The following is a 14,613-nucleotide window of genomic DNA, read 5'->3' on the forward strand; positions in this document are numbered from 1 at the left end:
ATTTACAATAAGTTTCGTAAATTTTATAAATACTCATTTTTTAAGCACCGATTAAAATAATTCTTAGTCACATCCGTAGTACTAAATATATTACTTTAGATTTTTTTTATAAATAAGATATAATATTATTAAACTCAAATAATTAAAAATAATGTGCCCACAGCACAAAAGATTTTATGATTGACTTAAAAATTAACTATAAATTTTATTGTTGAATACAAATTGACAATTATTAAACATTATTTATAATAATTATTATGTCCCGTGTAATATACTAAAATTATTAGGTAGAATTTTTATAATTAAGGTATAATTTAATTAAATCAAAATTATTAAAAATAATGTGTCCACATTACAAAATAAATTATACTTGCCTTAATAATTAATAAAAAAAATAAGAAGAAGAAAACATATAAAAGATGTCATACAATATCTTAAATAATGTAAATTAATATAAAATTTAATAATTACTTCGAAATCAAATACAGAAAATATTGCAGGAAACATTGACGAGATTTTACTTTTCGGCTCACCTGAGAAGTTTACTAGAAAAATTTACCTTTCGGTCCAATATTTTCCCTACATTTTACACTCTTTGGGTGTCTACGCCTGAAAAAAAAAATATTATTTTCAATGGAAAAAGTAATATTTAATGTGATACATAGTGATTGATTGTCTATGAACATAAAAAAAAAAAAAAAAAAAAAAAAGTATATGACTATTTATGAAATTTACGGAACTTATTGTAAAACTTCATAGGAATAGTTTGTATATTTAGAGAGGAAAAGTCTGTAAAGAAAGTTACAAATTTTGAGGTTGGATGCGCGATTTTAACTATTTATATTTGTAAGAAAAAAATGTATCGAAATTCTAATTTTATAGAATCTAAACAATGAAAATAAACAAAAATGAAATAAATAAAATAGTTTTTCCCAAAATGGTCCCTTGACTATTCTCAAAATGGTCCCTCAACTATTTCTCAATGTTTATTAGGCTAACAATAGGTAAATGGACGAAAATACCCTCCATTTTAACACTGATTTGACGGAATATGTAACGGAGGACCAAATTGGATGAGTTTTTGAAAGTCGAGGGACCACATTAGGTGCAATTGAAAGTCGAAATGCAAAATTGAGAATGAGCAATAGTCGAGGGACCATTTTGAGTAAAAACTCTGCTTGAAAGTCAGAAGTGAATCGCATTATGATGGGTTGCCTAAAGCAAACAAGTTATGAATTTAAATAATCTCACCATCTATGAATTTATTTGGCTTTTATCCTTCATATGATTATTTTAATAGCATCATAATGCATATCATATTCAAATATATGTGAATGCACTGCATTACTAAGTAAACGATTTAGCCATGTGACACTATACATGTTATATGTTTGCATATTTTTATGTGCAATTCTTTTAAAATCTTAATGACCCAAATTATTATGGCATGAGCAATTGGGTCACTTTGGGCAAATATAATGAGTCAAATATTTTATAAATTATCTATATTTTGGGGATATGAAATTTGATTGAATCCAGATCTGACTCACTACATATCATTATTAATCCCCCCCATAACCTAGTACGTGTAAACATTTCCCAATCTGCGTTTCTATTTTGTTAGTGTGCAGTCTATTTTACTAAATCACCACTATAGCGTATCTCTAAGGAGCTATCAACTGAAACTAGGTATACATGATGATCATAGAACTCTGTCTAATTGTTTAAATACCTAGAGCCCATGATAAGGGATCAATTGATACGCTAACTGCATACTTAATGAAGATCTATTCACGGCATTAGGGGGAGATATGAGCCCAAATTTAATAAAATGTCGAGAAGTTCCATGGAATGAAACAATCTTCATTAGTTAAATCCACGTACTAGTAAGACTGAACCAGAAGTTCAGAAAGATAACTGAACTAGAAGTTCAGAAAAAAATTTATTTGCGACATTAGCAAATAATCTGCCAAATATATACTGATCATGCTGATCAAAAAAGAGTGACTAGGTCCCATATATAATCCCCAACTTGGACCAAATATATCTACCGATACTCCTTGACGCCAGAAGTGTAGGAGATTTATCAGTTTATGAGATAAGAAACATAATACTGGATCAAGTAAAGAAACATTGTCACTGTTGTCTTGATAAGAATTATGTCTTGAAGACATTCGTCCAGATGACGAAAACCCTATTAAGGTGCACCGTTCAAACATAATACTAGGGATCCGGAACGACCAGATCATAATATCTTTGGGAAATGTCAACAATCTGGTTAATTTAGAAATTGTCATGAATTTGGGAGAAAACTATAATATTATAGTTGTCGACAACACTACTTATATATTTGCTCGTTTAAATAAACTGGATCCAGGTGAGGTGCCAGGAGCATCCTCATTGTTTAATATTTAAAAGAGCAATTAAGGCATAACTCAACTCGCTAAAATACATTCTCTTTATAACACACACCATAAGGAGTTGCCCTACTCATGCCGAGAAGGTTACTTAGTAGGTGAGCAATCCTGACGAGGAATTGCCGTACTTCGAAAATTATATAATGGGTGAGCAATCCTGACAAGGAATTGCCCCATGAAAATTATATAAAAGGTGTGCACCCTGAATATGGTGTTTGCACGAAAGAGAAATGAGAATGATGAGGTGGTATAATATAAAGCGAGTTTTGTAGCTCATGGGTTCACGCACAGAGACCCTTGATTGATTGTAATCAATCACAATCTCTCGCGTAAGATGACATTAAGTTCCGCTACATAACATCATTGGCAGAATGATAAAATTAGATATGCAGCTGATAAACGTCATGACCGCATAATTATGGGTCATTAGACTAAGTAAATTCCCTCCTGAAGAAGGAATTGAATATGAATATATTACGTGTCATATGTAATCTTTAAAGGATTGCGACTGGAGAAGTTACTCTCTCAAGTAGTAGGGTAATGAGCCAGAAGTGTTTTTTAAAGGGTTGCTAATGAGCGTAGAGTTGCTACATTTGATAATGTTAGTTCATGGCTTCTTCTTGAAAAAGTTTTTTATACACCAGTTAGCTTACTTGAAAAATGCCTTGAAAATTTTATATTGATGAGTATCATTTACTTATCACACTAACGGTTATATCTCTTGAAGTAGATAAGAAACCGTTTAGACTCATGATACTTATTACATTGGCAGTTGTATCTCTTGAAGTAGATAAGAAACCGTTTAGACTCAAAGAGTATAATAAGGATATCGTGGAACCAAAAGTCCATTAATTCATTATAGTTGGAGCACCATATATGGACCAGAAGTTCCATAATCGCATTAGGCCTGATATTTTATATGCAATGAAATTTCTAGCAACATTCAATGCTCCTCCTACAATGAAATATTGGAATGGTGTTTAACATATCCTCTAGTATCTTTGAGTTACAAAAGATTGGCATTTATGTGAAAAACTAATGTATGGTTTTAATGAGCTACTTGGGTACTGGCTATTTTTATTTGATCCCAACGATGCCAAGTCCCCAAAACTGGTTATACTAGATTTTACCCCCATTGTCTTATAAAGAGAAAATAAATATAGTGTTGCATCAATAATAAATGGGTATATTATGAAATTTTTACTAGACATTATGATGTTAGTATTATACTCACGTGAGCTCTAGAAGAGTCACGGGATTATTCACCCCATTGATAGTTGGACATATTTGTTCACAAAATCCCTTTCTATATTTTGGAGGTATATTTCACATAAGGGATCTGAAGAATGTTATCTTTAGGGGGAGTATCATTTACTTGAATCATGAATATTATGTCCTAAAGTTTATGTTAGGATTATGGTTGCACTCTTTTTCCCTTAGCTAAGTTTTTCCCACTGGGTTTTCTTAGCCTAAGGTTTTTAATGAGGCAACCGGTGCAACACATAATTTAACGTATATCATGTACTCTTTTCCTCATTAGGTTTTTCCCATTGGGTTTTTCTAATGAGGTTTTTAACGAGGCATGAGTATGGTATAGTAATGTCAAAAGGGGAACATTACAAAATCCTAAAGATTATACGTTTAAAGTATATGACTGGTTATCCTGAAGATTAGACCTTGAAGGTCATGAATGATTTATGGTTGCACTCTTTTTTCCTTAGCTAAGTTTTTCCCACTGGGTTTTCTTAGTCTAAGGTTTTTAATGAGGCAACCCTATATAAAAAATGTTTTGAAATACATCATGTACTCTTTTTCCCTTTGACTAGGTTTTTTCCAGGCAAGACTATGATGATAAAATGATGTCCAAGGGGGAGTGTTATAAATATATATATATATATATATATATATATATATATATATATATATATATTAAGTGGACATTATTATTGTAACGGATATAACGGTCCGTCATTAATCTATTCATTACTGTACTCATTATTACATTTGTATTATGTATATATGAATGTTGTACACCATTGCAGACTGATGATGATATGAATGAAAATCACTCAAGCTCCTTCTCTCCTCAATCTCTCTGCCAATTATCTTCTTATTGCTTTCTTGCAATTCCTTTAGTTTTACAACAAAAAAGATTTTAATATTGGAATTGAAAACTAAACAGTGAATAAACACTGCAAAATGCAAACAATAAACTAAATAAAGTAAATACTGTTTACTGTTAAAAATAAACTTAATAAAGTAAATAATGTTTACTGTTAACAATAAACTAACTTAATAAGGTAAATAATGTTTACTGTTAACAATAAACTAACTTAAGGCTAATTTAATAAGGTAAATAATGTTTAGTGTTAACAATAAACTAACTTAAGGCTAACTTAATAAAGTAAATAATTACTAAATGCAAACAATAATGTTTACTGTTTATTGCTTAAATAAATTAACTTAATGCTAACTTAATAAAGTAAATAAACTAAAAACCTAAAACTTTTAACACTGGAAATCTCTGCTATATTCTTTTAACATAGTGTTTATTAAATTACTCAAACATTAATACATTGGTGTGCACTTAAAACTTAATAAACTGAAATAAAATTAAAAATTACCTTGAATAGCTGAACTCTGGATTCTGGAATGGAGAGCAACAATAGAGAGCAACACTGTAAATTTATGGAGCCTCAACTCTGGATTCTGGAATGCAGAGAAACACTGTAAATTTTTTTAAAATAAACTTTAATATGATTTTTTATATAAATCAAACTGCTCAAACTATCAAATTGAACAAACAATCGCTCAATCAGTATGCAAGAAACTGAGGGAAAATAACTTACCCTTAAGGCCTTGAGTTGAATCTTGAAAGCACCGAAGGGCGAAGGGCGAAGGGCGAAGGGCGAAGGGCGAAGGCCGAAGGCCGAAGCAATGAAAGTGTGAAACTGAACCACCCTTGAGAGTTGAGTCTGAGTCTCTGAGAAGCCCGAACTGTCGAAGGGTGAGGGGCGGCTAGGCTGTGAGAGGAGGTGGGCAGTGAGCCGGCGACTGGCGGTGAGCGACGAGCCAGGGACTTTCAATCGATAGGCCGCGATGCGATTCAGCGAGGCAGAGGCCAGACTCCAGACTCCAAAGAGGATTTAGGGTTTTGGTCGAGGTCTCGAGGCGATGAGGACTGAGGAGGAGAATTTGAGGACCGAGAATAATTGCGCATTTGCGCTACACTAAATTACTAATAGAAATATAGAATAATACTTAATTAATATATATATATATATATATATATATTGATAAAGGAAAATACAGATGTACTGTGTGAATACTCTGTATTAATACTCGAATGGGTACAAGTAGAAATACCCTAAATGAAACCGGTCTACGTGATAGTGGGTCCAGAGATTCCCGGTCTCTATGACTATTCAGAAGATAAAACAGTCAAAAGTTCATCTGCCAGCAATAAATGCGCCTTTTATAGGTGACCTCGGGCAGGGCTCCGGTCCTGCGGCATGCGCTACGCGTGTCGAACATGCAACGGCCCGAGTAATGGCCCAATCGTATGGGAGCCAGGTGCCAGTCTCAGGTAGGTCGAGACTTTAGCCAGATAAGGTGTCAGAGTGGGACGGGACGTTGGTCTGACAGACCCACAAAGACCGGTAGGATGAGTGGGGTTCCAGAGCACCCGTAATAAACCGGAGGACATCACGTAGATTGGGAGGTCGATATACGTAGACCGAGATTTTATCCCTATCATATATATATATATATATATATATGGTGTCGGTTATTCAGTGACCGCGGTTTTGAACTAGCGATAACCGACAAAATAACCGAATGGCCGAATAACCGAATTTTTTTCCCTTATTACCAATAACCGAAATTTTTGGTCGGTTCGGTTTTCGGCTATCGGTTTCCTCGGTTTTTCGGTATTTATGCTCACCCCTAGATACAAGGCTAGGCTCGTTGCTAAAAGATTCAATCAAAAGGAAGGAATCGATTACACGGAGACCTTTTCTCCTGTATCAAAGAAAGATTCACTTCGCATAATCTTGGCTTGGTTGCACATTTCAATCTTGAATTGCAACAAATGGATGTGAAAACAATATTCCTTAATGGTGATCTAGAAGAGGTGGTTTATATGAAACAGCCTAAAGGATTCTCTTCTAGTGAATGCAATCATTTGGTTTGCAAGCTCAAAAAATGGTTTAAAACAAGCATCCCACCAATGGTATATCAAGTTTGACGGAGTCATTTCATCATATGGTTTTGTTGAAAGTATCCTAAATCATTGCATATACCAGAAGACAAGTGGGAGTAAACTTTGTTTTCTTGTTTTATATGTGGATGATATTTTGCTTGCATCAAATGATAAGGGAATGCTGGACTAGGTTAAATAATTCCTTTCTAAGAACTTTGATATGAAAGATATGGGTGAGGCATCTTATGTTATAGGCATAAAGATCTATAGGGATAGATCTCAATGCATTCTGGGACTATCGCATGAAACCTATATCAACAAAGTCTTAGAAAGATTTCGGATGAAGGATTGTTCACCGAGTCCAGTTCCTATCGTGAGAGGTGATAAATTCAGTTTGGACCAGTGCCCAAAGAATGATTTTGAAATTGAATCCATGAAGAATATTCCTTATGATTCGGTTGTCGGTTGTCTCGGATATGTTCAAGTCTGTACTAGGTCGGACATCGCCTTTGCTGTTGGAATGCTGGGACGATATCAAAGTGATCCGGGTTTAGATTTCTGGAGACCTGCAAAGAAGGTTTTGAGGTACCTCAAAGGTACCAAGGATTATAAGCTTGTGTTCAGGAAGATGAACACTTTGGACATTGTTGGGTACTCTAACGCGGACTTTGCTGGTTGCGTTGATTCTCGGAAATCAACTTCGGGAAACATTTTCATTATGGTCGGTGGAGCTATTTCATGGAGAAGTGTTAAACAAACTTTTGTCACCACTTCAACCATAGAAGCCGAGTTCGTTTCTTGTTTTGAGGCTACAAGGTGAATGTCTTAAGAATTTCATTTCAAGGCTTAGAATTATGGATTCTATTTGTAATCCGTTAAAGGTTTATTGTGACAACTCAGCTGCGGTCTTCCTGGCTAAGAACAATAAGAGTGGGAGTCAAAGCAAGCATATCGACACCAAGTACTTAGCCATCAGGGAACGTGTTAAGGATGCGAAAGTGGTCATTGAGCATATAAGCACTGAGTTGATAATGATTACTGATCTCCTGACTAAAGGAATGCCACCATTCAAGTTTAGGGATTTTGTTGAGAAAATGAGGCTTACGCCCACTTTGTAAAATTTGTATACATTCAGTTATTATATGAAATTCTTAAAGCATACAGATATTTTCTCATTGTTGAATTGTGCACATATTTTGTTGAGAAAATATATATCTTTTGGACTTGGATTAAACATAAGGTTTATCAATTAAGTTTTTGATTACCACAAGAAATGCTTAGAGAACAAGTTACATTGTGATTAGAACAAATTACATTGTGATTAGAACAAATTACATTGTGATTATAGTAGATACTACTCACATTAAGATGACGTATCTCTATAGTTAATGTTTTTTTTTTCTCTGAGTTTGTACTTGCACCAAGTGGGAGAATGTAACATTTCCATTGAGTGGTGCAAGATTATTATGGCCTTCAATGGCCATAAAGTGGTACCTTAATTAGAGGTTGTAATGGTTACCGTTACAAAAGCCTATATTGATAGTTCTATAGGCTATATAAGCAATTGTCCCCCATTGCTCAGGTTACTGACTACACCATCTATACTAAAACTTGAAAACAAGTGGGAGACACTCTGCAAAAATCCTACCACTACCAACACATTCAACAACATCAACCAAAGGCAATCCTTAAGGACAACTATGGCTGGAGGTTAGTTTATTTATGCAATATGCTTACAAGCCAACCAAATTGAATTTCAGATAATAATTTTAAAATCCAATATCCTTTTATAATTTGAAATACCACTTCAGTTTTATTATATTTCAGATGCGGTCGGATCGGTCGAATATCCGAAATCAATTCGGTTCAATCAATTTTTTTTAAAAGGCCTACTATGTATATCAAATCATATCACTATATAAGTATGATAGTATATCACAATTCACAATATCACACCTTCACATATTAAAAATTTAAAAAAAATAGGGTTTGTGATTTACTTAATTTCTCAAAATATCACACTCTAACTCTTTGTTTCACGCTGGCTATGGCTTCCACCACTCCACAGAAGCGCATACCACAAATTCCACCGACACCGCCCAACCAAAGAGAACAGAGAACTGAGGGAAAATAGAACGGGACAACGGATCGGTCTGTTCGTCGAGAGTCGAGAATTGAGAGAACTTTGGTCTCATTGTCTTAGACTCTTTGAGTATGAGACTTGAGAGTCGAGACAGGTGACTCAGAGTCTCAGAGAAAAATACCAGAATCGAGAGACGATAGGTTTGAAACGTTAAGTCAGAGAAGAAGAGAGTCAGACATGAGACTAGAGTCTAAAGAGGAGGAGTCGCAATTGCGCAGTGCAACAAGTGAGTGAAATGAGGGCATAAACTCTAAACGCGAATATATATATATGCAAGTGTTTATATATGCGTAACCTAACCCTACGCTTAATCGGATATCGGACGGGTTGGGGCCAAATTTCAAGTACTCCACCCGAATCTCAAAAACCGGCGTAGCTGGTTTAATTGGTTAGTTTTTAGCATGTTGGTTCGACTGGTTCGGTTTGCACTGTTTCGGGCGTCGATTCGGACGATTTTTGCTCACCCCTAAGAGCATCTATATCAGTGAACATTTGAGGATTTTTGGTACATTAGCTGCTTATTTGGATGAGAGAGAAGCAATGTGAGAGAGAAAACAGCCTGCAATGAATGGTTCTTGGCACAGTAAAATGTCACTCAAGGATTCCAAGGGGAGTTGCGCCACTGCCGCGTCAGTCATGCTTGACGCGCGGCTGACAACTCCTTATTTATTTATTTATTTATTTTCTTTTTAAATATGATTTGTTTTTTTTTCTCCCTTCCCATTTTCTCTTTTCTAATCCCACTTACAACAACTGCTAAAAACCCATAAAAGAACTCCACTATTATGGATGCTCTAAGCCATCCCATTGATAGTTTTCTTTTTGCGAATTTTTAAGAAAAAATGCCAATTTGAAAGAGAGATGGTGAGGAAAGAGAGTGCATCGATATCTCTTGCAAATATAGAGTTTTTAAAGATATTATGCGCCCTACCATTTGAGTTGAGAGTTGCGCCTCAGGCAAGTGAGGCACAACTCTCGCCTGCCCAGGTAGGCGCGTGAAGTGGACGCACCCGCTGGGCGCGTAAATATTATTTATTATTTTTTTAATTTCAATTTTTTACTCTTATTTCTTTTAATCAAACTTACAAAAATTCTTTAAAAATCACAGCAAAATCTCCACTATTGAGGAAGGCATATGAAACCTAACAAACCGACGGCGGGCAGGCACCGATACTGGTCCAGCCAACTTACTTTTACTTTTCCCTTTCGACGTGTTATGTACTGCCAAACATTCTCGTTAACACGCCAAGCCTGAAGCCACCACGTAAACATCAAATCAAACAACGCAGTCTTTGATTCTTCAGTCCACTTTGGATCTCTATTCCTCCCTCCATTCTCTCACTTTTCTCCCTCTCTTTCGCTCTACTGCGTTGCGTATCCCTCCCGGTACCCTAGACTCCAAAATCCCTAGTCCCCTTTGCTTACACTAAATCAAACCCATCAAAATTTCTTTGAATTCTTGTCCCAAAATTATTCATGCTCTCTCTCTCTCTCTCTCCTATCAGTAGAATACGGACTAATCTGAATGATTTTCTAATTTAAAACCGTATTAGTTACCTCCGCCGTACTACTCTTCCTTCCCCATGCCATGCCCCACACACTCTAATTTTCGTCTTCCTGAGTTGTAGTCTCCATGTGTTCCTCGCAAAGCTGGTACGCCGCAGTTCTATTCTCCTTCTCTCCAGGAATAAAAGGCCGAAGCTTCAATCTTTTATATTGGTTGGGTTGTATTTCCAGCAATCCGCATGGTAAGTATTTGAATATTTATAATTTCCACTTTTTTAGTTATTGTGCAAGCGTGTGTTATTTGGATTTGCCATGGTAGAAAATAAATTTTCCAGAGTGGGGTTTTGATACTTAATCCTGGGGGATTTCTGTGTACTGATGCAAAAAGTGCTTGATTTGGATTTTTATGCTTGGGAAGTTGACTCAGAAGGGTATTTCTGCGATTTTGATTTTTAGGTAGATGCAATTGAAAGTTGGATTAATGGAGGAAGGTAAAGATCCACCAGGTGTAAGCAGCAGGGGAGGCCAAGTTAGGGTTTTGCCACAGAGGCTAGTACATTTACTGGCGCTGTTTTTATTTCTCTGTTTAGCTTTTTCTGTGGTGAGTATTTATATGATCAAGCATTATGGCATCCATAATGTAGTGATGGCTCCTTTGAAGCCTAGTTTAGAGTCCTGTATTGGAGAAGAGCCAAGTGATCTGAAGCATTGGATTAGGCCTCCTTCCAATTTGATGCACACAATGACTGATAAACAGTTGCTTTGGAGGGCATCTTTGATGCCAAGGGTGAAAAAGTATCCATTCAAGAGGGTTCCTAAGATTGCATTTATGTTCTTGACTAAAGGGCCATTGCCATTAGCTCCACTGTGGGAAAGGTTCTTCAAAGGTCATGAGGGGAAGTTTTCTATTTACATTCATTCATCGCCATCCTATAAAGCTGATTTCCCACCCAAATCTCCCTTCTACAAGAGGCAGATACCCAGTCAGGTATGTTGTTAATAAAGCTTGCATGTTCATTTACCAAGTTCTTTCTTTGTATTGATTATATGTGGTTTATTGAACATTGGCTTACTCTTTAAATTATTGCTGAACCTTTTGACGCCAATTTTCCATTGATTGAAAATCACAACATGTCTATAGCTGAGGTTTTGTTTAGTGGTTTCTTTTTGGGAGATTAACTTCTGTTTAATTTCTTGTGACTATTAAATTAGTTTTGTATAAGTTGTTTATGCTAAGCCTAATGCTCGATTCACTTACTTTCCTTTAAGAGGATGCTTTCCTCTACAACTGTCTGTAATCAACTTGAGTTATGATGCCTCATGATGTGATGCAAGTCATGTAGGCTTTATTTCACTTCTACCAAATACTTGCTGAATTGATCTTCCTTTGCCTTGAAGATTATTTTGTCCAAATTTGAATTCTTTACAAGGTGGGTTACGGTGTTGAAATTGTACATTGCTTCATTTCTAGTGATTATTCTTTGTAACTGCCACATGGTGTGAAAAACTTCTTCGTTCTTTGTGTTATCCATACTAGGTGTTATGAAATTCCTTGTGATCAACAAGAGTAGAGAGTTTCACAAGACACATATGGGTTAGTAAGTTTTCAAGAGCATTTGGTAACTTCATCTCTTCCAAATTTTGCTGTCACATCTAGAAGTAATGCATAATTCCTTGAAATATAAAAGGATATGCTTATGCATAGGAAATTATTACCCACAGCCAAAGTGGTTGCTAATAGGAATGTCTAGTTTATATCTTTGGCAATGTTAAAAAATGGAGCTGGTGCAAAGAAGAAATACTGTTGCAAAAACTTTTAGGGTACATTTATCATTGGGAGAAATAGAACTATCCAAGCAAGAGTGTATCATCAAGAGGCTAAGATTTGATCCGTAAAAGTTGCCTGGAAGTTTAATCCATTTGGAGATAAGAACATGACTCCTCAAGTTGAAAAAAAACCATTGTTTACCATTTGGACTTCAATAGTTACTAAGTGTAAAATTTTATTTGTATTCGGGTACATAGTCTAGAGGACCTATTAAATTGAAATGGGGCAGATTATGTAGATAATTTAGAACTTAAAATAACATGGATCTGTGATATATAAGTTTGTGATGTTGCAGGAATAATGTAGGAGATTTATTTAGTTACATGCTTAGATCTCAGCTTAATAAAATCTCAAATTATTTTGCCAGAAAATTTGCAACTTTAGGTGCTTGAAAGCAGACTTTAGTTCAGCCAGATTATTTGTGTTATTAGGGTATTCTACTATTCTTATGAATCAATTATTTATGCTCAGAATGTCTCGTGGTAAAAATCAATCTAGATGTGTTGGAGCAAGATGTTGATCCATTAATGTGATGTGATATTTGATATATGTTTTTCATTAAAAAAAGGGTTAGTCTATTGTGAGACCGTCTCATGGGTCTCAATTCGTGAGATGCGTCGGATCTAATAAAAATGGGTCATAAGAGCATTGCAACATAATCAATACTTTAAACTTTATATATAATATACTATCATAAATGTATTATTTTATAACAAAACTGTAATAGACAATTTATAAGAAATAAAGTAATAACATAACAGAATTGCAGATATCAAGACTATAAGCTTTATAGATAATACTTCATAGTACTTTATAACAAAACTCTAATAGAAAATTTGTAATAAATAAAGTAATAACATAGCATAATTGCAGATATAATCAATATTTTAAGCCTTATATATAATACTTTATATCATAAATGTAGTACTTTATAGGAAACTATAATAGACAATTTGCAAGAAATTACATAGCAGAACTGCAGATATAATCAATACTTTAAATTTTATATATAATACTTTATAGCATAAAAGTAATACACATTTTGTAGGAAATAAAGTACGGAGTAATAAAATAAAAGAATTGCAGATATCATCTATACTTTAAGCTTTATATATAATATTTTATAGCATAAATGTAGTACTTTATAGGAAAATTATAATAGACAATTTGCAGGAAATAAAATGTCATTACATAGCAGAATTGCAGATATAATTAATACTTTAAGCCTTATATATAATACTTTATAGCATAAATGTAATACTTTATAGCAAAACTGTAATAGACAGTTTGCAAGAAATAATATTACTAAGCCCAAATACCGTAAGATCCAAAATTTTCTGACCTGACCCGTCTCATGTATTGAGACCCATGAGATGGTCTCATAGGAGAATTTGCCAAACAAAAAAAGTTATGACGCAATACTTCCTGACAGTGATTTGTGCCTACTTGATAATTTATTGCAGATTAGTAAGCTTTTCTATTTTCCAGTCATTGGTTCTTATAGCCTACTTGCTGATAGTGATTTGGGCCTACTTGATAATTTGTTGCCATTGTTATTTGTTAGTCCTTTGATATTATATTTCTCTAATCTTGATATATTAAGCTGTGTTTCATTCAAACTGTATTGAAATAGTTGCCAGATTTATATATGGCTGTTGATGATAACGTCTTTTTCAATCCTCTGTAGGTGGCAGAATGGGGAAGGATGAGCATATGTGATGCTGAGAGAAGACTTCTTGCCAATGCGATGCTCGATATCTCGAACGAGTGGTTTGTTCTGCTTTCTGAATCGTGCATTCCTCTCTACAATTTCAGCTTCATTTACCAGTACATTAAGAAATCAAAATATAGCTTCATTGGTGCATTCGATGACCCGGGTCCATTTGGAAGAGCTCGCTACAACCGGAACATGGCGCCCGAGGTAAACATCACCGACTGGAGGAAAGGTTCACAGTGGTTTGAGATTAACAGAAATCTCGCGCTACATATAGTAGAAGACACCGTATTCTACCCCAAGTTCGCCAACTTCTGCAGACCAGCGTGTTACGTGGATGAGCATTATTTCCCAACCATGCTAACAATTCGAGCAGCAAATGACTTGGCAAACAGAAGTCTTACATGGGTCGATTGGTCGAGAGGCGGAGCCCATCCTGCAACTTTTGGAAAATCGGACATTACAGAGAACTTGATGAAGAGGATGGTGGATGGCCGTAGCTGCTTATATAACGACAGAAATACGTCGGTTTGCTATCTTTTTGCCAGAAAATTTGCTCCAAGTGCCTTGGAATCTCTCTTCTTTTTAGCTCCTAAATTCTTGGGGTTTTGATACATACAACTGATACAAGTCTGAACTGCTGTACCAAGATAGGACACCATAGGAGAAGGAACTTTTATCAATACAGAGGTTTTGTAATCCCATTATTTCAGCCTCTATGTTGGCTCTTCTGTGGGTTGGTATATGTTAGCCTAAATACGGTAGGGTTTTTTTTTTTTTTTTTTTTTTTTTTTTTTTTTTTTA

The 14,613-nt window shown here is 35.0% G+C and overlaps 2 protein-coding genes and 1 long non-coding RNA gene across 5 annotated transcripts; 2 read left to right on the top strand and 1 right to left on the bottom strand.

The window, feature by feature from the left end:
- Positions 1 to 4,340: 4,340 nt before the first annotated feature.
- Positions 4,341 to 5,637, bottom strand: LOC116023280. Of its 2 annotated transcripts, none has more exons than XR_004099396.1 (3): positions 5,267 to 5,637; positions 5,042 to 5,126; positions 4,341 to 4,547 (listed from the first exon to the last, which is right to left on the bottom strand). It is a non-coding gene; the product is annotated as an uncharacterized LOC116023280 (long non-coding RNA). The 2 variants fall into 2 exon arrangements; XR_004099397.1 differs by having other exon boundaries at positions 5,042 to 5,144.
- A 1,210-nt stretch (positions 5,638 to 6,847) lies between these two features.
- On the top strand, positions 6,848 to 7,736 carry LOC116023474 (secreted RxLR effector protein 161-like). The gene is made up of 2 exons (XM_031264477.1): positions 6,848 to 7,339; positions 7,500 to 7,736. Exons 1-2 carry the CDS (start codon positions 6,848 to 6,850, stop codon positions 7,734 to 7,736), a joined length of 729 nt encoding a protein of 242 aa, XP_031120337.1.
- Positions 7,737 to 10,040: 2,304 nt separating this feature from the next.
- On the top strand, positions 10,041 to 14,540 carry LOC116021530 (glycosyltransferase BC10-like). Of its 2 annotated transcripts, none has more exons than XM_031261949.1 (3): positions 10,041 to 10,509; positions 10,724 to 11,255; positions 13,783 to 14,540. In XM_031261949.1, the coding sequence occupies exons 2-3, from the start codon at positions 10,728 to 10,730 to the stop codon at positions 14,419 to 14,421; spliced, it is 1,167 nt and encodes a 388-aa protein (XP_031117809.1). In that variant the 5' UTR covers positions 10,041 to 10,509; positions 10,724 to 10,727; the 3' UTR covers positions 14,422 to 14,540. The 2 variants fall into 2 exon arrangements, with proteins under 2 accessions (XP_031117809.1, XP_031117810.1); XM_031261950.1 differs by lacking the exon at positions 10,041 to 10,509 and having other exon boundaries at positions 10,724 to 10,816; positions 10,912 to 11,255.
- The last annotated feature ends 73 nt before the right edge of the window (positions 14,541 to 14,613 follow it).

This window comes from Ipomoea triloba, chromosome 6, assembly GCF_003576645.1.
Source record: "Ipomoea triloba cultivar NCNSP0323 chromosome 6, ASM357664v1".
Classification (NCBI taxonomy): domain Eukaryota; kingdom Viridiplantae; phylum Streptophyta; class Magnoliopsida; order Solanales; family Convolvulaceae; genus Ipomoea; species Ipomoea triloba.